This window comes from Sorex fumeus, unplaced genomic scaffold, assembly GCF_029834395.1.
Source record: "Sorex fumeus unplaced genomic scaffold, SorFum_2.1 ptg000115l, whole genome shotgun sequence".
Lineage (NCBI taxonomy): Eukaryota > Metazoa > Chordata > Mammalia > Eulipotyphla > Soricidae > Sorex > Sorex fumeus.
Genome location: NW_026606172.1, coordinates 6,843,805 through 6,867,599, shown reverse-complemented (window position 1 = coordinate 6,867,599; position 23,795 = coordinate 6,843,805). Strand labels below are relative to the sequence as shown.

At 36.4% G+C, this 23,795-nt stretch overlaps 1 protein-coding gene across 1 annotated transcript in view; it reads left to right on the top strand.

Annotated features, from left to right (window-relative positions):
- Nucleotides 1-23,795, top strand: part of CADM2 (cell adhesion molecule 2) — a 356,137-nt gene that overhangs the window by 207,082 nt on the left and 125,260 nt on the right. Inside the window, exons 7-8 of the mRNA XM_056135463.1 lie at nucleotides 1,086-1,176; nucleotides 22,736-22,914. Of these exons, the coding sequence (XP_055991438.1) occupies nucleotides 1,086-1,176; nucleotides 22,736-22,914 (270 nt within the window). The remainder of the gene's footprint in view (nucleotides 1-1,085; nucleotides 1,177-22,735; nucleotides 22,915-23,795) is intronic.

Below are 23,795 nucleotides of genomic sequence, written 5' to 3'. Positions count from 1 at the left end.
ATTATCGATTTAAGGACCATATATTTAGCGGGTTGGATGTTTGCCTTGTAAGCAGATGACCCAGGTTTGATATTATATTTTAGTGAAATTAACTAATAGTCTAAAATGTCACTGTTGATTAGTAATATATAATTGAATTTAAAATTAGAGACTAATCCTAGGACAGTTCAATTCTTCTGTCACAAATTACAGAAGGGTGAAGGGCCTGTAAAAATCTGAAGAGTTCAGAGTCTATGTTATATTTTTAGGTGTGGAAATAAGAGAAAACAAAAACATGTTTACTATAGGTCACACATGCCAGTATTTCAAAAGTCTCAAAGTAAAAGTCTTATAAAATGAAAGTGTTACCATCTTTTTATTTTAGCTATTTTTTGTTTGGTCTGAGATATGTGTGTAGGTAAAAAAATGTTTGAAATAATGTTTTATGAAGGCATAAAAGTTATAAATAACTTAATATTCTTTCATTAGTGATTATTTTATTGTAAAATTTAAATAAGAAGTTTTGTGACACATTGTAGAATTTAAAATTTTAGCAATCTATTCTGAATAAATATTTAAAATGGTTTTCTAGCTGTACTTAGAGCAAATGGTCAGTGCTATGTGTTATATTACACATTTTCAAAGAAATTCTGCTTAATGCTTGTGATACAGTAGCTGTCTTGAGTTCTTTGTGGGTCCTTTATTATGAATCCCTGGTATTCCTGCAATAATGAAAGTGTTGTTATTCAAATGCACATAAATGCATTCAGTCTATAATAATAGTATTCATAGACATCTATAAATAGTTGAAGAAACAATTGTATGAAATGCTTGATATTCATCTCAACCAGATTTTGCAATTTCACTTTTAAACTCAGTCTTCAGAAATAATCCAACAGAAGTGCTTTTAAGATATTCAGATATTTTTGTTAACTTTTAATGGAGGGGGTGGTAAGTTCTTAAAATCAAATGCTGTTTTTCAACACGTCTAAGATAACTCTAGCAAATACATCCAATTATAAGAAATAACAAAAAACTCATTTGTATGACATGAAGTACTGTGTTTATGTTTTAATGACCTCGTTAATATTCTTTATTTTTTCTAGATACACCATCAGTCAAGATTATACCATCCACTCCTTTTCCACAAGAAGGACAGCCTTTAATTTTGACTTGTGAATCCAAAGGAAAACCACTGTAAGTATTTTAATGGCAATGAATTTGTTCACCTCTTTTTCTATTCTGCTTTAGTTGTAGAAATTAACTGGATAAATCAAGTTTATCTTTTCTAGGTGGGCAGAATGAGTTCTAGAATAGAACCTCTCCTAAACCCCCAAACCATGTCTCTATTAAGTATACACTGAAAAAGGTATATTTTTGTCACCTGCTGAAGTTTCTGTGCAGATTTCCAACTCTGTGTGTGTGTTTGTGTGTGTTTTTCATCTTTGTTCCAGTAGGATAAGATATTTCAACCTGAATGGACTTACTTAGTCACTGTTTTTTGTCACTTTATTATAGAAATTAAACATTGTAAAACGTAGTTCTTCCATGTCATGTTCTTCCATGAAAACCTTAGAAAGGAAAGTATTGAAGTTGAGCTGGAAAAATAGCACAGCAGGTAAGGAGCCTGTTGTATTATCAGCTTCATGCAAACCTAAAATCAGCTTGCAAGCAGCCAACCTTAGGTTTGATCTCCAGCAACACAGCTAGTACCCCAAATCCTGTCAGAAGTAATCCTTGAGCACAGAGCCAGTATTAAGCCCTGAGCACTGCCAGGTGTCGTACAAAATGTTAAAAAAAAGTTATTGAAACATATCTCAAAATACATTTTAAAAGTACATGAGTAATCATGTTCATAATAAAGGAAATCAAATGTGCATTTATTATGTCACCTTTATCAGACTTAATTTGAAATGTAATGTGTTTGGTGGAAATAAAAATGAAGGTCACAGCTTTTATTTAGTTGGAGACTGATTTCATTGTTTAACATAGGTGTTCTAACACCACCACAAATCTCATATTTTACTTTTTAATATTCAAGTTTATAGACAGCCAAAAAGCACAGAGTAAACTGAATATAAAAGAGGGATGTTATTATCCAGACAGCAGTTTAAGTTGCAAAGTATGCCTAACATCGCAGGCTTAGAGTAAGCATCAAAAAGAGAAAATAGGCGTCTGGTTTTGTTGGGAGAGTTAGGATTACTGAGCAGTCTAAACATATTTAGTAGTTTTTTCAGAAATGCTCTTACATATTTATGTGTGTGGCTGTGCTCAGTTCATGGACATGTATGTACATGTATGCACCTGGAACATATGTAGAGAAAATGGCAAGAAACATGGTCAGGGATAGGATTTTCAAACAATTATGGAGAGAAAGGTAACTAGTGTGAGAAGTGGTCCATCCTAATTGCCCTTAGAGGACTGTTGAATCAGGGCTCTGAGATCCAGACATCTACAAAGACATTCATAAGTTTCTCTCTTGATCAAATCAAAGCTAAAAGAATGCAGACAACCAGCTTCCCTCAAGAGGAACTATCGCATTGTCCAAAATACACTCTTAGGCCAGTATGGTTTTCTTTTCTTTTCTTTTCTTTTCTTCCACACCTCCCCCACTTTTCTTAACCCAGAAGACACTTCTAAGGGTTCTCTTGCTAAGGGCTAGGTAGAAAAGCAGAGGGGTAATATCACAAGATTGCAAAAAGTTTTGATTTTCTGAATACAGCAAATTATTTGATGGGGGAGGCTGGAGAGATAACAGGTTGAATTTGCCTGCCAGGAAGTTCAAAGTCATACCCGGTATAATATGCTCCACTGAATACCTCCAGGAATGAACTACAAGTTCCAAACCAGGGATATTCCCTCAGCACAGCCTGTTATGCTCGATCTAGTAGAAGTAAAACCTGCTTTTCAGAGATTACTCCTACCTCTACACTTGGTGATCACTTCTGGAACTCTCTGGGACTATATAGGTTGCTAATGATCAAACCAGAACTGGCCTTGTGTGAGGCAAATGTCCCATCTGCTCATTATTTCTAGTCCCAAGACTTCTTATTTTAGAGGGAAGAAAATTAATATCCTACCATATTGACAAATATTTATTTACCTAGGTTTAAAATAGAGGAGATGTTACTTAAACTCATTTTAATCACTGCTCGGAGTTTGCATTCTTTCTGTTGTCTTCTGCTATATTAATTGCTGTGCCTGAATTTTCATTTGTCTTACCAAAGCAATGTTTGAAAAGCTAGAAAAGGATTAGTTTCAAGATGCATTTTTCTATGGCAATCCTTTTTCATTAGACATGTTAATGTATTTCTACCCTTTTCAAAATCTTTACCAAATGCCTACCAAGATATTTCTGGCATGAATTTATAGACATATTTTTTAAAAAATTCTAATGATATAGTATATTTTGGTTTGAGGGCCACACTTATTGGTGTTCAGGGCTTTCCCCTGGCTGTACATTCAGAGATCATTCCTGGAGGTACTCAGGGGACACTATAGTTCCCAGGAATCAAACTTGGACTTGCAAGGCAAGCATCCTACTTGTTGTACTATTGCCTTAGCACCAAAACTTCTAATGACATGGTATCTTATGTCTGCCAACACGTAAGTCTATAAAGCTTTTGAAAAAGTCATTATATTTTTGTTTTCCTTTATTTTATTTAGCTAGTACTTATTTAGCTATAATTTATGGGGTTGGGGGTATAATTGGGTCTTACTCTGCAATCTTCAGGTTATTTGATGGCTCTGTGTTAGAGTGATTCATGGTATTGCAAGGGGAAGTCACATGCAAGTCAAGTGCATTATGTTCTATACTATCTCACTGGCCTTTATTTTTAATTTTTTAAATCCCAGTGTCATATTATTTATGCTATAGTTTATAAATAAATGTATATGCTGAATATATTATATAATTATTCCCAGCTGCCTTTTCATTATGTCTTCCCATGTAGATAGCTCAACTATTAATACTTTTGATGCCTTCCTGAATTCAGGCTTCTTCTCTAAAATCTCCCCGAATCTTCATCCTGATATCCATCCTCCTGGGTTAGAGAGAGATAGTATAGAGGGTAAGGAGCTAGGCTTGCATGCCCCAATTTGATCCCTGGAATCCTATAGGGTTCCCTAAGCACCTCTGGGGAGTCATTCCTGCACACAAAGCCAGAAGAAAGCCCTGAAAATCTCCAGGTGTGACGCCAAAACAAACAAATCTACCCGCCTGCATCTTCAATAAAGCTATACGTTCCAAGAAATGAAAGCATTAACCTCTTTAAAGACAGTCTAATTTCAAGTTTCTCTTTAGTTTATATTGTTTTTCCAACAGTGTCAGATGAGGCAGAGAGAAAAAAACAGAACAAAACCAAACAAAAACACAAGAGAAAACAGAAAAAAATCATTGTATTTTCCCAGAAGGCGATCTTAGTGATCATAAAGAAAATGGTCTCAATAGAGAAAAGAGAAAACAATGGCAAATTGAAATGGATTAATCAGGAAGCAAGAAATTGGAGAAGTAAAGTTAATGGAAAGACAACCCATTATAGAAAAGGAATCATGAGAAGTAGAAAAGGTCACAAAGAAATCTTTATGAAAAACATGATTTAAAATAAAAATGATAGAATATAAATACCACTAAGTGTGAGAGTAAAACTGAATTATGAGGTATCACATAGGCCCAATGTGAAGTTCCAAATCTCACATTTTCTTCTGTTAATCATTCCAAAACAAACAATACATTACTTTGTAGTTATTACACCTGATTTCCCATTTTGTTGTTTCGGAAACACTGAGAATCAACATCAGCTTGCTTTAGATGTGTTCCTGAAACATGTAATTTAACTTTACTGGTTAAATGTTCCACCACTAAAAAACGGGAAAAATCAGAAGTAGATAACTGAAAAATTCACTTCTTTACTTTGTTAGTTTTTGTTTTTCAGCCACATCAGACAGTGCTCAGGACTTCCTCCAGGCTTGTACTCAGAGATCACTCCTAGCAGAGCTCAGGGAAAGATATGGGGTCCCATGAGTTGAACTTGGCAATTCTCTAAACTTACCAGCCATAAGCAAGGCAAGAGCTTAATCCACTGACCACCACTTTGTATCCTATAGGCAACTTGAGAATCTTTAGTCCATAATCAAATATTAATTTTTTTTCTTTATAAAATGCAGGGCTGGAGCGATAGCACAGTGGGTAGGGCATTTGCCTTGCATGTGGCCAACCCAGGTTTGATTCCTCTGTCCCTCTCGTAGAGTTCGGCAAGCTACCAGGAGTATCCTGCCTGCATGGCAGAGCCTGGCAAGCTCCCCATGGTGTATTCAATATGCCAAAAACAGTAACAACAAGTCTCACAATGGAAACATTACTGGTGCCCACATGAGCAAATTGATGAACAATGGGAGGACAGTGCTACTACAGTGCTACTAGTATAAAACGTTGGTTCAAGTCCAGAGTGATAGTATAACTGATAGAGTTTGCTTTGCAAACAGTCAGACTTGCTTCACTACCCCCCATGCATGTAGTCCCCTGAACACCTCCAGGAGTGATCCCTTTATACAGAGTAAGGAATGATCCCTGAAAAACGCTGATTAAATCCCCAAACCCCAATCAAAATACGACCAATGTTTGAATGTAACTTGTTCATCATGTTTATGACACAAATGGAGTGCAGACAGACAACTATAGTATCACTTTTATACATCACAAAGTGATAGAACTCATTTGTATGGATCCTAAGGTGTCTATTTTGTCCTCATGTCGGTTCTGTCTTTTATCTTGTGGAGCTCCAGTGACAGTTTGTGAACAACCGTGCCTTATTTGCCTGCTTTGGACGGAAGTCTTTGCTATTATTTTGTGGAACAGCTGCATAACTTGGGTCAGAACCAAATTGTTCCACTTGACATTACTCTAGAGGCGTTTTATTCTTTCCTTAAAAGAGAGATTACTGTACATGTCTGTCTATTGTTTTAATTTTAATCTAAAGTAAGGACCTAGCTAATGCCAACCACTTTTCTTTCCTGTCCCCAGAGTTTCTGCAACCTTCTTTCTTTGGCTGACTTCCCAGACAGCATTCAGGCAGTAGCATTCTCCTTTTATAGAAGTAGAGAGGAAAAAGCTGTTATATTACATTGAAGCCATGACCTAAAAAGTACAGGGCCAACCCCTCCCCTGTAAATTATAGTTAAATAATAGTCATTCAATATAGTGTGTGTGTGCTTGTGTGTGTGTGTGTGTGTGTTTGTGTGTGTGTGGCTCAAACCTGGTAGTGTACAGCGCTTACTCCTGGCTTTGTGCTCATGAATCACTCCTGGTCTGGCTCAAAGGCCCATATGCAGTGCTGGGTATCAAATCCAGGTCAGCGGCACGCAAAGCAAATGCTCTACCTGATGTACTATTGCTCCAGCCTATTATAGTGTAGTTTTTAACACTGGCTCCATATAACTAAAATTTATAGATTTATTTCAGAAAAGCAATGGGACAGTTTTAGTTTGAAATGTGCTTTTAGCATTTAGTCAATACAGGAATATATGGTATTGATCAATTATTCTGGGTATCTAGTATAATGTTTAGGTTGTATTTACTATTTAGTTTCGATTAACCATTTCACTGTCACTGTCCTCCGATTTGTCATCGATTTACTCGAGCGGGCCTAGTAACGTCTCCATTGTGAGATTTGTTGTTACTGTGTTTGGCATATCAAATACGTCACAGATAGCTTGCCAGGCTTTGCTGTGAGGGCGAGATACTCTCGGTAGCTTGCCAGGCCCTCTGAGAGGGGCGGAGGAATCGAACGCGGGTTGGCCATGTTGGCTGCTTGCAAGGGAAATGCCCTACCTGCTGTGCTATCGCTCCAGTCACCAATTAGACATATATTTCTTATAGTCTTTACACAAAACTCTATCACTGTATCACTGTCATTCCATTGTTCTTTGATATACTCAGGCAGGCACCAGTAATGTCTCCATTCGTTGTAGCCCTGAGATTTTAGCAGTCTCCCCTTACTTGTTTTTCCTAACATATTGGAGGCTTTTTTGGGGTCAGGGGAGTGAGACCCGTTATTATTACTGCTTTTGGCATATTGAATATGCCACAGCTAGCTTGCCAGGTTCTGCCCTTTCTGCCCTGTGGTTGGGATACTCTTAGTATCTTGCTGGGCTCTCCAAATATATATATATATATACATATATATATATATAGAGAGAGAGAGAGAGAGAGAGAGTATATATATGTAGAGAGAGAGAGAGAAGGTCTACTTTTGGCACGCATCTTCCAACCCGAATGGGTTCTTCCAACATCCTTTACTCAGTGTTTCCTTCTCTATCTGAGTTGCTTTTTCCCCAGCATGTGAGACCGTTTTCTAAGCCATGGAGCAGACTTCCTGGTCCTTATCTCTACTATGCTTAGTCTCCTATTGTGTTACTTTAAAATAGACAGAAGTTTTAATGATTAAAGTTATATGGGTAAATCTGAGTTTAAAGAAAGTATGAGTCAAAAGATAAATGCAGTAATTAAGAAAAATACTGTAAACTGGACTGGAGAGATAATAGAGGGGTTATGATGTTTGCCTTCCATGCAGCCAACCTTAGTTCAATCTCCGGCACTGCTTATGGTCCCCCGAGCACTTCCAAGTGTGGCCCTTGAGAACAGAGTCAGGAGCTTCTCCTAAACAACATTAAATGTGCCTCCTGAAAAATAAAATCTGTACTCTGTATAAGGAACAATTTAATATTCTCTCTCTTCAAAATATTGAGATCAAAGAGGTATTTTTATAAAAATTCTAGGGCAAAAATCATTTTAAGCACTTAGTGTTCTGTGACTTCCCTTTGTAGCAAGCATGAAAGACTAGCAGAGGAAGATACTGTTCTTCCCTAAAACACACCCATAGAGGAAAGTTAAAATATACTAGCATATAATAAGCTGATTTGATAATGCTAGGTGCTATTAACTAAGGGTGATATATAAGGGTTTAGGCTTCATAATTCTTAATGAAAATAAAGAAGAGAAGCCATTGAAATTGTTAAGAAGTAGGTGAATAACACTGTTGGGATTAGTGGCTGTATCCAATGTAGAAGCTATGTAGTTTAGACTATAAAATTACAAAAGTTCTTTGGCTAGAGTTTCTCAACACTTCTCAAAATTTGATGCTAAGATTGACATCAGCATGAGCTGGGAACTAGTTAAAATGAAAGTTCTCCAGTACTTACCCAGAACAATTGAGTTTTGGGAATGGAGCCAAAGAACCTATGTTGTAACAACTCTCCAAATAAATTATATTTTCTATCAAATATGGTGTGGTAGTTGTGGAAAATGGGTAAGGAGTGTCTTATGATGTGTCCAGGAATATGTTCACTTATATGTGAGGCTCGACCCGAGCATGTGGAAAGCGGCCTGGAGCAGGATGGCAGTTGGGTAGTGGAGGTCTGCTGCCGGGGCTGAGTCCCTTGGGACAGGGAGGGCTCTCCCCTGTCCCCCCCTCTGGGGAGCCTTGAGTGAAAATAGTCTGGTTTGGAGTCTGGTGGCATAGTTATGGGTGTCCTTATTTTATACTCCTGTCTGTGAGGAGCAGCCTTGAGTTCTAATATCTTCACAAAACTAGTATATCTGATTCAATAGCATCTGGAGTCCACATTCTGTATAAGAAGATTTTAATTTTTAGGATGACAGATTACATATCATCTAACAGCTACTGAGGTATTTTAGAGGAACAATTATACATCCATTATCAAACACAATAAGAACATATTGATGAATTTCCTCTTTGTCTAAGAGAAATTAAGGTAAATTGTTTTATATCAAGTTTGTTTTCTCAGTCTAATCTATGCCTTTTATAAGCCATGGAATATTTATTAATTGTTACAAAATCAAATCACAGTGAGAAGAAATGACCAAAAAAAAAGGAGGTACAAAGGGCAAATAATCATCCTGACTAAAATATGGCAGGCAAAACAAGAATAATACATGAAATTTAATTTATTATTATTATTTTGGTTTTGGGGTCACACTCAGAAATACTTAGGGATTAGTCCTGGCTCTGTGTTCAGGAATTATTCCCCAGTGGTGCTTGGGGAACCATGTAGGATGCAGGGCTGACATGTGGAAGGCAAATACCCTACCCATTGTACTATTCATCCAGCCCCTAAGAAATGAAATTTTAAAACTCCCTCAACTATAGTAATAGTTATCTTACATAGCTTGATCTAATACATATCATATGTTAAGTACAGAATCTTTCTCTTTCTTCTGCCATCTATGCTATAAAAAGTCATCTAATCAATCATCTAAGTCTATATTTATTTTTAAATATAATGCCTTGGTTGTCATAATCTGTGACACAGTAAATTGTGGTACAGTACAATGCAAAATATAGACTTAATTTTAAAATAAATTTGCAAGTTATCACAAGTCACCTAACCAATTATTTTAAATTAATAAACAATAGCACAGCGGGTAGGGCGTTTGCCTTGCATGTGGCCAACATGGCTGACCCAGGTTCGATTTCTCCATCCCTCTCGTAGAGCCCAGCAAGCTACCAAGAGTATCTCACTGGTAGGGTAAAGCCTGGCAAGTTACCCATGACATATTTGATATGCCAAACACAGTAACAAGTGTCGCAATGGAGACATTACTGGGCCCGCTCAAGCAAATTGATGAACAACAGGAGTGATAGTGACAGTGCAAATTAAGTTCTTACTGAAACTGAGTGCAAATACAAATAGTTTCCATAGATCTGGGTTTCTTCATACAGAGTTCCTCACTATTTTTATCCCCCACTGAGGTGATATATTTATTATGGATAATAACTGAAAATGAACTTATCATTATTACCCTAAGGCCCTTACATTATATTAGGATTAACTCTTACAAATATTCTTCTTATATTCTAGAATTAAGTTAATAAAAAAACACAATACATATAAAATTTCATAATAAATGATTGCCAAGAGGAAGATGATAAATTATTTTGTCAAAGCATTACATACAGTTTATCTCACCAAGTTTTAAAACTGCAGGTTTTAATCACATATCTAATGCATAAACTGACAGTGCTCTACTGTGACAACTCCACAAACTGAGTTATTTTTTAAAATTTCATCTACAGTTCTGAGATTCAAGGTTTCAAGCAGAATAAACACATTATGGGACTGTGGGCTGTGACTTTCAAAAGCATGTTTGTAAAGTGAAAGAATCAGTCTAAGGTAGAGCAAAACTGATAGAACAACGTGGCTATTTAAATTTAAGCTGAATGATAATAGTGAGTTGCTGAGAACAGGCAGAGGCATTAGCCATTGTCAGGTGAACACTTGTGTTTTCCAGTGTCCTCTCAAGAAACTGGAAACACCACAGCTTCAAAAATAAATTTATAGCATTAAGACAGAAGCTGTTTCTAAAAACACATTTGGAATGGATTAAATAGGGGAGTTCCGGTTTCACAAATATGGAAAAGACTAGAGCAGTACTTTGCAGATGAAAGGGAAGAACCAGTTGGTGTGTTTTAATAGACTGTTAAAATAGATCTGGAAGCTTGAGACAACCAAAAATAAACTATTGGCCTTGGTCTTATCTAGTTGAGAAACTATTGACTAGCTCTTGACTATATATATATATATATATATATCAGATTCTGGAATATATAAGATTTTGTTTTTGCATTTTTTGGTAAGTTATCTTATGATAATTGCCTATAAAAATATACAGCAATCCTATTGTAAAAAGTTTACTAAGATTCCCATAATAACTTTCAATTTTTAAAAGAGGAATATATCTTTTTTTTTAATATATTTATTTATTTATTTATTTATTGAATCACTGTGGGAAAGTTTACAAAGCTTTCAGGTTTAGGTCTCAGTCATGCAAATATCAAACACATTTCCCTTTACCAATACTTAATTTTTACCACGAAGAACCCCAACAAAACCCCACCCCCACCCCTCCCAGTCCCTGTGAGGCAGATGAATTCTAGTTAACACTCTATCTGCTTTGATTAGATTCATTGTTTCAATAAAAGATTCACCACTATTATTTAGAGTTTACCGCCCCCCAAAATCAGACATGCTGAAAGAGCATTGTGAAGTGATTTTCTTTCTACAGCTGGGTTCAAGAATTAAATGTTGGTTTTGGATTTCTGCTATTTTACTTATTGACTCTGGAAGTATTTCTACTGAAAGTCAGATAGTTAAGAAATTGGTTTCTGTGCTCTGGAGTCTTGGCCGTCCTGGAGAGCCGCTCGTGGGGGGCAACTGGTGGCCTCGGTAGGGCGTGAAGGGCAGACCGAAATGCCCCCCTTCCCATGAGGTTTTAGTCACCCCCACACCCCCGGCTCATACCTGCTGTCCACAAGTCTCCCATGGGGCCGCCGTCTTTCTTTCCAGAGAGGAGAGGGTGAATGGGGCAACACCCTTTCCCCTCTGGACAGACATGATGGCCTGGATTAACGCGTAATCTGTTCACTTTTCTGCTCCAAGCTGCCGGGTTCTGCATTAAGTCCTTGTGCTTCTGGGGCTGTGGCCGTGCTGGAGAGCCACTCGTGGGGGGCAATTGGTGACCTCGGTAGGGCATGAAGGACGGACCGGAACGCTCCCCTTCCCATGAGGTTTTAGTCGCCCCCACACCCCCGGCTCATACCTGCTGTCCACAAGGCTCCGATGCGGCCACCATCTTTCTTTCCAGAGAGGAGAGGGCGAATGGGGCAACACCCTTTCCCCTCTGGACAGACATGATGGCCTGGATTAACGCATAGTCCGTTCACTTTTCTGCTCCAAGCTGCCGGGTTCCGCATTAAGTCTTTGTGTTTCTAGGGCTGTGGCCGTGCTCCAAACTTAACTCTGATTTTCAGGGAGAAACGTTGGTTGGTTTACTTCCCATTGATCACTTTGTATATAGAGAGATGTTGCGCAGCCACGTAAGCATCCGTGCGGTTTTGAGGAAAAGTCCTAGTTCCCGCATATTCGAGCTGTGCTTGTAGATGCTTCTGGTCACTGGGGTTCCATCTGGGGGGAGCGGGATGCGGTACCTACCCCATCTGGGACTTCCCGATGATCTCGGCTCTTTTTGGAACCTGTTTTTTTTTTCCTCCGGGAGCTGTGGGTCCCGCCCTCCATGTGGCCCTTCTCTTCGGCTGTATCGGAATATATCTTTTTATGCTACATAGTCAGTACATTGTGCTGGGATTTACAATCACCAGAATCTGGAAAAAACCTAAGTGCCTGGGAACAGATGACTAGTTAAAGAAATCTTGGCATATCTACACAATGGAGTACTATGCAGCTATTAGAAAAGATGAAACCATGAAGTTTGCATTTAAGTGGATCAATATGGAGGTATCATGCTAAGCAAAATGAGTCAGAAAGAGCAGGATAGATACAGAATGACTGAGCCCATTTGTGGAATATAAAGTAACATGATAAGAGAATGACACTTTAGGATTGCCCCCTGGCTTGGAAGTCTATCTCATGTGCTGGGGGAAAGGGCAGGTTGTATAGAAAAGTGGTTTATGTGTTCTATGGATTAATACATAGCATGGAAATAATTAATTTTATAAAAGATGTTATATATACTTTAAAATATATATCATTTAATATGTTAATTTTATATACTTTTAAGAGGATTTAGGGTATAAATTACAGTCCCAAAGCAATTCCAATGCAAATGCAATACAGTGCAAGTTATTAAAAGGTACACAGTATGAGTAAGAAGTAAAAAGGAAAGACTTCATAAAGATAACTTTCTTCTTAAATACTACACTTAAATACTACACTTCAATACTACACTTAAATACTATCAGCAAAAGCAATTTGAAGAAAAAGATAGCAAGACTCTCCCTATCGAGAATATAATCTAATACAATGGCAACCCTTGGATAATCAACTTTATAGGGTACTTAGATAACACTTATTTTCCCACTCATAACTTGTGTGATGATATCTTGAGATGAAGGTTTCAGTTAATAGTTAAAGGCAATGATAATTTCTTCTAAAATATTTTTAAAGTTATTATGTTAGGAAATTAGCTCTAAGTATAATTTTTAAAAGCTACATGTGTTGACCTTCCCATTGGAGTTTTTTTTCTGAGGCCCAGATGATCTTTTGCTTCTATCTCATAGCTTCAAAATTTAATCACACTTTGACTCTCTGGAAACAAACAAGTGGTTATCTTGGAAATGAGACCGAATATATTTGGTTTTGTTTTTGAAACAAGAAGCTGACTCTCTGTAATCTCCACTGCTGTTATTTAGGCTGGGCATCTGTGTTGTGCTGGGCACTCAATCATTTTCAATTAAATGTTTCTATGTCTTGTGAAAGTCCCATAAGAGCTTGCAGAACCACGATTATATATCCATGGAGGAAATGTACTTTTTGAACATTTCCAGGTAAGCAGTTTTCTTGCAACAAAAAGCCAATTATTTTGAGGGATTATGTAAATGTTCAGTGGAAAATTCTAACATGAAATGTCTCCATATCTTATTTAAAACTGCACTGTAGAATAATGCTGTCATATAACAACTAGATTTTTAAGACATGGTCTTTTGAGTTCATAGGTTTACAATTTGAATTTTAATATATTATGATATTTAGCTAAGTAGCTTATTTTATAGAAAATATGTAAAGTTTGCATGTGCATTTACATGAAAACAAAATCATAAGAATTGTAGTTGTAGGAAAACTGCAGAAATAAAAGTCAACATTTTTAAAAAGCTGATATATTTGAAATAACATATTTCATTGTTTTGTTCTATTTTGTTTTGGAGCCATATACAATGGAGCTCAGGTCTTAATTTTTCCTCTATGCTCAAGAATAACTCCTCATGGTTCTTTGATCTTTGATATGCCATATCAAGGATCAAACTTGGGTCAGCCATGTGAAAGGCAAATGCATCAATCCTGGTACTAGCTCTCTGACCACTATATATCTCTTCTTTCTTGGTTGAAAAAAATGTCAACCCATAGTTCAACAAGTGTGATTCAGCAAGATGGACTTTTCCTTTGCATTTTTTCGTAATTTATATCACAATGTTCGAATTAACATTTCTGCTCTAGTCACCATTTAAATTAATGATGAGTGAATTTATTCTGTGCCCGTGTTAAGCATTTTGACTATTGCTTTTAGATGGAATCGATAGATAGGATTTTTTAATTAAAAAATACAAAGTGATTTTTTTTTTTTGCTTCTTGGGTCACACCCGGGAATGCTCAGGGGTTACTCCTGGCTCTGTACTCAGGAATAACTCCTGGCAGCGGTGTTTAGAGGACCATATAGGATGCTGGGAATCGAAGCTGTGTCGGCCGCATGCAAGGCAAACGCCCTACCTGCTGTGCTATCGCTCCAGTCCGTTAATGTGATTTTTTATTACTAAATAGATGAAAAGGAAAATTAATTCCAATTACTGCAGATAATTGATATTATTGTCCTTACTGATAAGACAAAAATTCTTATTCTTTAGAGAGTCATTAATTCAATCGGATGAAATGCTCTTGTTGGAGCAGAGTGGTAGTACAATAGGTAGAGTGCTTGCCTTGCATGCTACCACACAAGTTTCACTCACGGGCACCACATATGAACCCCCAAGTACCACCGGGAGTGAAGCCTGAGCACAGAGTCAGGCGTATGCCCTAAGAATCACAGGATGTAGCTCAATTCTCCCTAAGAATGCTCTATTACATGTTTAATAATCTTTGCTATATTTATTCCATTTTTCCAATATAACTCCAATCACTTGGAAACTCCTCAACTTCAAAGTTTCAAAAGACATTTAAACAACAGATAATGCTTCAAATTGTAGAAATTATGAACAGCTGAAAATTGTTTCAATTAGACTAGGAAGAATCTGTCAGTGACTGATATTGGAATAAAACCTAAATCATAAATTCAGAGCATCAGAAATATCTGTGATGATTCATGGAGAGGTGAAAGAAAAGAGATACACAAATGAAGAGGAGTAAAGAAAATAGCAGCTCCTGTTGTTATTTGCGACATGTCTCTAAAACAGTGAGCTGTGATGAATTTAAGCACTATCACCTCAAATGATAGTATGGAGATGGACATAATGAGGTGACTATAAAGAAGGAAGTATAGTGGGTAGGTGTTTGCCTTGAGCACAACCTACCCTGGTTCAATCCCTGGCATCCTATATGGTTCTCAGAGCGCTGCCAGGAGTACTTCCTAAGTGAAGAGACAGGAGTAGCTCCTGATTATCTCCAGGTATGGCCCAAATTAAAACAAAACAAAATTTAAAACAAAATAAGTTTGCAGTGTGAGGTCTCTGTGTTCTCATAATAGGTCATGTGTTCCATAATAGGGTCAGAGAGGCAGTGTCCTCCATATTATGGGTTGTATCTTATTAATAGCTCAGAAATTCTATTTAGAGCCCCGTTTTAAAACAAAAACAACAAACTAAACTATCAAAAGGAAGTATAGAAAAGGAAGGAAGAAAAGCATACAGAAATGTGACAGTGCATTAAAAATAATGTATGCCTTGAAAAATTTGAAAATCTTGGATTAACACCAACTGTGACAAGTTGGGTGCATTCTGGGAAAAATTAAACTATATCCTGATTACATCATTTACTTTAAAATTAGTACCCAAAAATATGATAATATTGAAAAGAACCTAGCTTCAAAAAATGTGCAGAGTGCCACTTAAAACTGTTATGTTTAATAATGCATAAAAGTTACATACTTTGAGAAATATTTCATTTAAATGATTAAAGTACACTCTCAAATTTAAATTATCTTCTGCATTTACTTATATGGAACATTTAATTCCTTGGCTACCAGATAAATTATGTGTACTTCACTATTACTTTTCTAAAATCATTGGTCTTAATATTAGGAAAGAAATCACAAAGCAGACACAGTTCTATAAATGGTGATTAGATGTTTAACATATATTTTATATCTTCTAAGGTTAATTAGCACTTTGTTTAAAGTTACTGGACTTAATGGATTGTAAATGAACTCATGTGGAAAATGAAAGTTCCATCATTGCAACATGTGTTGAAATGAATGGTTTTCATGGATCTGTGCGATCAGGATGCTTATAGATGTAATATATACAACATCAAAATGTTCTTATTTTGTATGTTGGTGGATAAAGTAGCAGATTTTGAAAAATAAAACTCAAGTTTTTGATTTTTTAAAAACATTGAAGTTTAAAAGTTGTTAATTTTTAGAAAACACTGAAGTCTAATTTTATGCAAAACTTTACAGGACTTACTAATTTGGGGAAGAGGAGGTGACACTAATTTATAAGGGAGGAGATCTCACCTGACAGTGATAGGGCTTTCTCCTGAATCTCAGGAATCACCTTGCTGAGGCTCAGGGGATAACCCTGTGGGGTGGAATGCTGGGAACTGAGTGCAGGTCAGGCAATGTAAGGCAAGCACTCTACCACTCTACCTAATGTACTATTTTTCCAAACTCAAGGACCTATTAATTTTTAATAAATTTGAAAAAAATTATGAACATTTAAAATTATAACCCAGGGATATTTTCAGGGTGCTCCAAGCAAAGCATAGGTCATATTCCGAAATGCCTGCAGTGCCATTTTTCTCAAAGAATAAAACTTGGGTCCTGGTAACTATCACCCATTCGTGCACTTCAGCCTTTAGATGGTCTCCTTACTCCTATCATAGACATCCACCCAGCTCCCCACACACACACATTTTATTTAAACACTGTGGTTTACAAAGTCATTCATGATGATTGTTACAGGCATTTAATATTCCACTACTAATCCCACCATCATTGTCACCTTTCCTCCACCATTATCTTCATTTTCCCAACTACCTCTCAAGCCTGACTTCATAGCAGGCCCACAATAATTTATTTGATACTGTTTGTTGCCATTGACTGACTAACAGAATGGTGAGAAAATTATTTTCATAGAAGAAAATTTATGAAGTTTGTTGTACCTTACCTTGGAGCCATTGAGCCCTTGTCTGAGTTCTTATTTAATTCTTCATGTTAGTGTTTTGGTTAGTTGATGTTGGTTGGCTTCTGTGTTACATCCCATACAACCTGGTATGCTACTGCTTGGATGTCACTTTTGTAGGGTTTGGTGAACAGCTGTGAATGAGACCATACCCTCCAGAAAATACAGAATAATTAACTGAGCAATTAAATATATAACTGGTATGACTTCCAGGTCTTCTGGAGGAATAGGGAGATGTGGGAAGATCATCAACCCAGATTCAAAAAATCCTGGAGTTTTCAACTACAAAGACCTGGAATTTTCAACAGATTAAGTTCTATGTGGCTCTCAGTGGCCAAGACCCAGAGACTATAAAAACCCAGCTCCCTGACATCTTATTATCTACTTCTTAACCCAGCAGGCTACCGAAAGTATCCTGCCCGCACGGCAGAGTCTGGCAAACTCCCCATGGCGTATTCAATATGCTGAAAACCAGTAACAATGATGGGGCTCATTCTCCTGACCCTGAAAGAGCCTCGAATGTGGCACCTTCTAAAATCTCTGGGCTAGGATGAAGGAGATGTTACTGGTGTCTGCTAGAGGAGATCAATGAACAACAGGATTACCGTGACCGTGACCGTGGCTCTCAGACCTGAGGCAGGGGGATTCTGGTTGGAGGCATGAAAAATATTCCATGTTCAGATATTTGAAGAATTAATATCATTAAAATGATTTTCAAACCTAAGCTATTATATAGATTCAATGTAATGCCCATTCAAATTCAGACAATATTCCTCTGAGATCTAGAAATAAAGTTTTATGGAATAAGAAAAGATCACAAATCGCTAAAACCGTACTGAAAAATAAGAAATGGGGGGTTGACATTTTTAGGATATACTATAGTATTCAGAGGAATGAATGAATAATGAATAATTGGGACTGGAGCAATAGCACAGTGGATAGGACATCTGCCTTGCATGCCGCCGACCCAGTTTCAATTCCTTCATTCCCTCTCAGAGAGCCCAGCAAGCTACTGAGAGAATACTGCCCACATGGCAGAGCCTGGCAAGCTCCCCAGGGCATATTCAATATGCCAAAAACAGTAACAACAAGTCTCACGATGGAGATGTTACTGGTGCCTGCTCGAGCAAAACGATGAACAATGGGAGGACAGTGCTATAGTGCTACTATAGTATTAACATTTTGTGGTACATATTGTCACTCCACTCCACCTAACAAATAAGAGCTGCTATGTCTTCACCACAATTGCTAGGTCCTTTCTTGTCCATATCGCTTCTTCCTCCCCCACTCTCCAGGGTAAACTCAGTTCTATTGACAAAATTAGTTTACTTTCATTGGATGTTACCTATTCCTTTGATTTGTTCCTTTATATTTTAAATACAAGTAACAAAAGTATTTGTCTTTCTCCTTCTGACTTGCTTTGCTTAACATGTCAATCTTCCATTTGATACAAATTTTAGCTATTTGAAAGATCTAGTTTATATTTATAGCTGAGAGGTATTCTATTTTGTTCATATACACAATTTATTATTCACTTATTTATTGTTGGACAATGGGTTGTTTTCTGCTCTTGTCTATTATAATAGGCTGCAAGTTAATTCAGAAGTACATTGTCTATTTAAATTTATGTTTTTATGTTGGGGTAGATACTAAATAGAATTACTGGATCTTACAGTAGCTCTATTTTCAATATTTTGAGAAGTCTCTGTCCTGTTACTCAAGATTTGTTCATCATTTAACAAGAAATAAAGATATGTTTTCTCAAGAAAAGAAAGTTTAAGTATAGATAGGCATTGATAATTATTTGACTTTAAAGCAAAGTCCTTGAGCGATTAACCTAAGCAATTGTCACAATCTTGAATATTTTTCTTCCAGTGTTTCAATCTGTCACTCTTTTAGGATCATGGAAATCTTATCTGTTTGAAGAATTATCCTTTATTTATTGTGTGATAACTTGCCTAGAATTATAGTTCCTAGTATGCATATTTTATTTCTCAAGATTGCTAAACTAATCATCAATGAACATAGCCTCATCAGTAAAAAGTATGGTAGGATTTCATAGTCACTCTAAAAAAATGCCATTATTTTCAAGTCTTCTAGAGAACACCTCTTGCATATATGTTATTTTCTTTTTCAACCACAAGCTTCTGAATTGCAGACAAGAAGTGTCTTAAGAAATGTGAATCAAGTAGCGTATGCTGAGATTAATCAGGATAGAATTCTATTTATCTGCTACTCAAATTGTAATTCTATTTATGAAGTTAACAGTGCTGGTATCCTCCCATATTAATATAAATCTAACCTTTAAGGCAATGAGACACCTCCTACTTGATACTATACTAACACAGTAGTTGAATACAAAAATTTATATGAGTAGCTAAACTCAAAATCATGTTTTTTACTTAGTTTTACAGAATAAGTAGATTTGAATGTTCCACTTCAAATTGTCTTCATTTATTACTGCATTTAAAATCTTTGACCTTATAAAACAGAAGTACAAATAATGCTATTTAAGTAGAGGTTTTATGTTCACTCTTTCAACTGCAATGTGTTTTCAAACTAAAAATAGAAAAAAAATCTCCTGGCTGTCATTTCAGAAGCATAGGTATGAGTAATATATGCATATTGACCAAAGAATTATAAGGATTAAGCAAGAGAATTTTTAAAGACACATTAATAAACTACTAAAAGCAGAAATGAGTAGAGGCCAGTGATAGAAACTTAAGGAACAATAGTAGTCTTTATCATTCTCAAACGCATACACATGCAGACACATTTGTTATAGAAATCACTACACATACAGCAGCAGGTTAGAAATACAATGGGGAATTATGTACTTAAAAGAGAAGTTGAAGAATTTTTTTCACTGGGGTAATTCCTTTAACCTTTTTTTTTTGTCTTCACGTATGATATTATTCCAGTTCTAAATATTTGAAATGTTATGATGGAACTGACTTCTGACTTAAGAGAAGTGAATGATACTACCCACATCAAAGACATAGAAGGATATATATTTTAGTCATCCTAAACAATGCAAGAGATATATAGACCAAATCATTATTTTCTGTAGCACTGTAGCACTGTCCTCCTATTGTTCATTGATTTGTTCGAGCAGGCACTAGTAACGTCTCACAACAAATTGTGAGACTTGTTGTTACTGTTTTTTTGCACATCTAATACATCACTGGAAGCTTGCCAGGCTTTTGCCGTGCGGGCAAGATACTCTCGGTAGCTTGCCAGGCTCTCCGAGAGGGGCAGAGAAATTGAATTTGGGCCTGCCACATGCAAGGCAAACACATTACCCGCTGTGTTATTGCTCCAGCCCATTTATTATTTATCATGAAAAGAATTTTTAATGGTAACCAAACTTGATAAGGGGACTGTCGAGATGCAAAAAGAGGATGTTCAGTATGAGAAGGAATCTGGAAACACTGATGTAAAGAAGTTGACCCTGTTGTCAAGATCAGTGCTGGAACACTGTATGGATAAAACCAACTCTGAATAGCTCTGTAAACTGGGGAGCTTTAATTTTTCAAAAGTATTTTTAATTAAAAAGAAAACTATTTTGCTTCACTATCTTATTGAAAAAATTTAGAATGAAAATTTTAAGATAACAAAGAATGACAATACTGTAAGTAATTACAGTTGAGGTGGGGCTATAATTATTGCTTATGAAAAAAAATCAAGGAACTTAGAGGAGAAGTTATTGGTCAGGTTACAAGAGGTACATGTTTAGGTCAAATAGTTATCAGAGAAATTATGCCTTGTTTAATTGATATCTTTCTCATTTTACTTCTCTATACTTCATTATCTTTTATTACTATTAACCTAAGTATAATTAAAGATATGTAATTTGATTTTTATTTATTTCTTGAATTTGAATAATTCATTGACTTTAATTATTCTGCCCAAAATATAAAAATGAAGTGCAGTTATTGTCTTTGATTTAAGTTTTGTATGAAGACGTACTTCATTAGTTTCACCTAGCACCTACTTTTGGCATGTCTCAAAAGGTGGTTAACCTTCAGTCTCTACCCTTCCTAATGCATTGTGGTTTTTTAGTTTGTTTGTTTGTTTTGTTTTTTCCTTTTTTGGTCACACCCGGGGATGCACAGGGGTTATTCCTGGCTCATGCACTCAGGAATTACTCCTGGCGGTGCTCAGGGGACCATAAAGGATGCTGGGAATTGAACCCGGGTTAGCCGCGTGCAAGACAAACTCCCTACCCACTGTGCTATCACTCAGCCCCTTAATGCATTTTTATACTGACTCATGGATTACTTGGTTGGTAAAGAAATTGGCAGTTTTCAGTTATTGTTTTTATGGTGAGAAGATTCATCAGAGAGGGTCTCTTTTCTTTAACAAAACACATACTTTGGATCAAAAAGTGTTATTTACTTTTTTATAAACCTTCCATTATCTTGAAACTATTTTTCTTGCCTTTCTTGTCATTAAAATTTCTTATTTATGTAAAAAATTCTGTGCATTTATCATATTTTATTATTCACATATGAATATAATTTTGTGAATGCCTCAATAAAATATATACTATAAAATATATTCACTTTCGCGTTAATCCAGGCAATCATTTCTGCCCAGAGGGGAAAGGGTGTTGCTCCCTTCCGCCCTCCTCCCTCTGGAAAGAAAGATGGCAGCCACATGGGAACCTTGTGGACAGCAGGTATGAGCCGGGGATGTGGGGGCGACTAAAACCTCATGGGTCGGGGGGCGTTCTGGTCCGTCCTTCACGCCCTACCGAGGTCACCAGTCGCCCCCCGCGAGCGGCTCTCCAGCACAGACACGGCCCCAGAAGCACAAGGACTTAATGCAGAACCCGGCAGCTTGGAGCAGAAAAGTGAACGGACTATGCGTTGATCCAGGCCATCAAGTCTGCCGGAGGGGAAAGGGTGTTGCCCCATTCGCCCTCTCCTCTCTGGAAAGAAAGATGGCAGCCACATGGGAGCCTTGTGGACAGCAGGTATGAGCCGGGAGTGTGGGGGCGACTAAAACCTCATGGGAAGGGGGGCGTTTCGGTCCGCCCTTCACGCCCTACCGAGGCCACCAGTTGCCCCCACGAGCTGCTCTCCAGCACGGCCACGACTCCAGAACACAGAAACCAATTTCTTAACTATCTGACTTTCAGTAGAAATACTTCCAGGGTCAATAGGTAAAATAGCAGAAATCCAAAACCAACATTTAATTCTTGAACCCAACTGTAGAAAGCAAATCACTTCACAATGCTTTTTCAGCATGTCTGATTTGGGGGGGGGGGGGTAAACTCTAAATAATAGTGGTGAATCTTTTATTGAAACAATGAATCTAATCAAAGCAGATAGAGTGTTAACTAGAATTCATCTGCCTCACAGGGACGGGGAGGGGTGGGGGGTGGGGTTTTATTGGGGTTCTTCATGGTAAAAAATAAGTATTGGTAAAGGGAAATGTGTTTGATATTTGCATGACTGAGACCTAAACCTGAAAGCTTTGTAACCTTTCCCACATTGATTCAATAAATAAATAAAAAAAAAATTTAAAAAAAAAGAAAAAAAATATATTCACTTTCTAAGTTCACACATATATAATTAAAGGTAATTAGTTAAGACTCACTTTTCCAAATTATAACAAATATTTCTACTTTATAAAAAGGTCTAGAATCATTTGAATTTAGACTAGCACACAAGGACCTAAGTTATTTATTTTACATTTTCAAAGAGTTTTGTTTTTCCCCATACCTCCACCTCCAAATATCTTTCTGTTAAAACTTATTTTCCACTTTATTAGAAATTTTGCAACTTATCTTCTTTTTTTCTATTTATATCTATATTTAAATCCTCCAGGCCAGAACCTGTTTTGTGGACAAAGGATGGTGCAGAATTACCGGATCCTGACCGAATGGTTGTGAGTGGCAGGGAGCTAAACATTCTTTTCCTGAATAAAACGGATAATGGTACTTATCGATGTGAAGCCACAAATACAATTGGCCAAAGCAGTGCAGAGTACGTTCTCATTGTACATGGTGAGTACCTTCTTGTTATCATTCTATAAAGAATAAGGACTGAAAACTAGTTTAATTATAAACTTTGGAATAGTAGGAAAAATTAAACTTTTTTCTTAAAGAAGAGGTTTTCATAAGTGTAAATGTCTACAAGCTTCACAATCAATATATTTTAAGTGAAACTAAGTCAGATTATAATATATGCTAAAAATAAAAATCATTTTGGATAAAAGCATTTTTGTTTCAAGTATCCAGTAAAATTGCGGATAATGAAAAATACACTAATGTTGATTTTTAATTTCATAAATAAATACTTAACTGTAAATAAAAATAGTATTTATAATTTTATTAAGTTAATTGTTGTGGTATTTCCACAAAAGAGCTTTTTAAAAACCATAGCTATTTTCACAAAGATTGATGGAATGTTATTGATATATATCAAAGACAAATGTATAGAATATTAGTAACAAATGCACTGATTAACTATGAATATGAAGTACTTTTTTAAAAAAGTCTGGATTACACTCATAATATGCATAATAAAACTGAAGAAAGAAATAACAAAATCCCAAATCAAAGAGAATTCTGTTTTCCTCACCTTCCAAACAACAATGTTTTGTGAGGTAGCTAACACATTTTTTGATAGCAATGAACTTTTGCTGAAGTTAATAAATACCATAATAAAAAAAATAGGTGAGTTTCTATATTAGAGTACTCTTGTACTCTTCAGCGTTTATTTTCTATGCTAAGGTATAAGGAGGGAGAAGAATTTTAGACATGTGATATTTTATTCACATATTTTGCAGTAGAAACCTTCTAAATCTAGCATTGTGTCCTACATAGTAAATCAATATTCTTTCAATATTGTATAAAACACAATATTGTAAGATAATCCAAGGTAT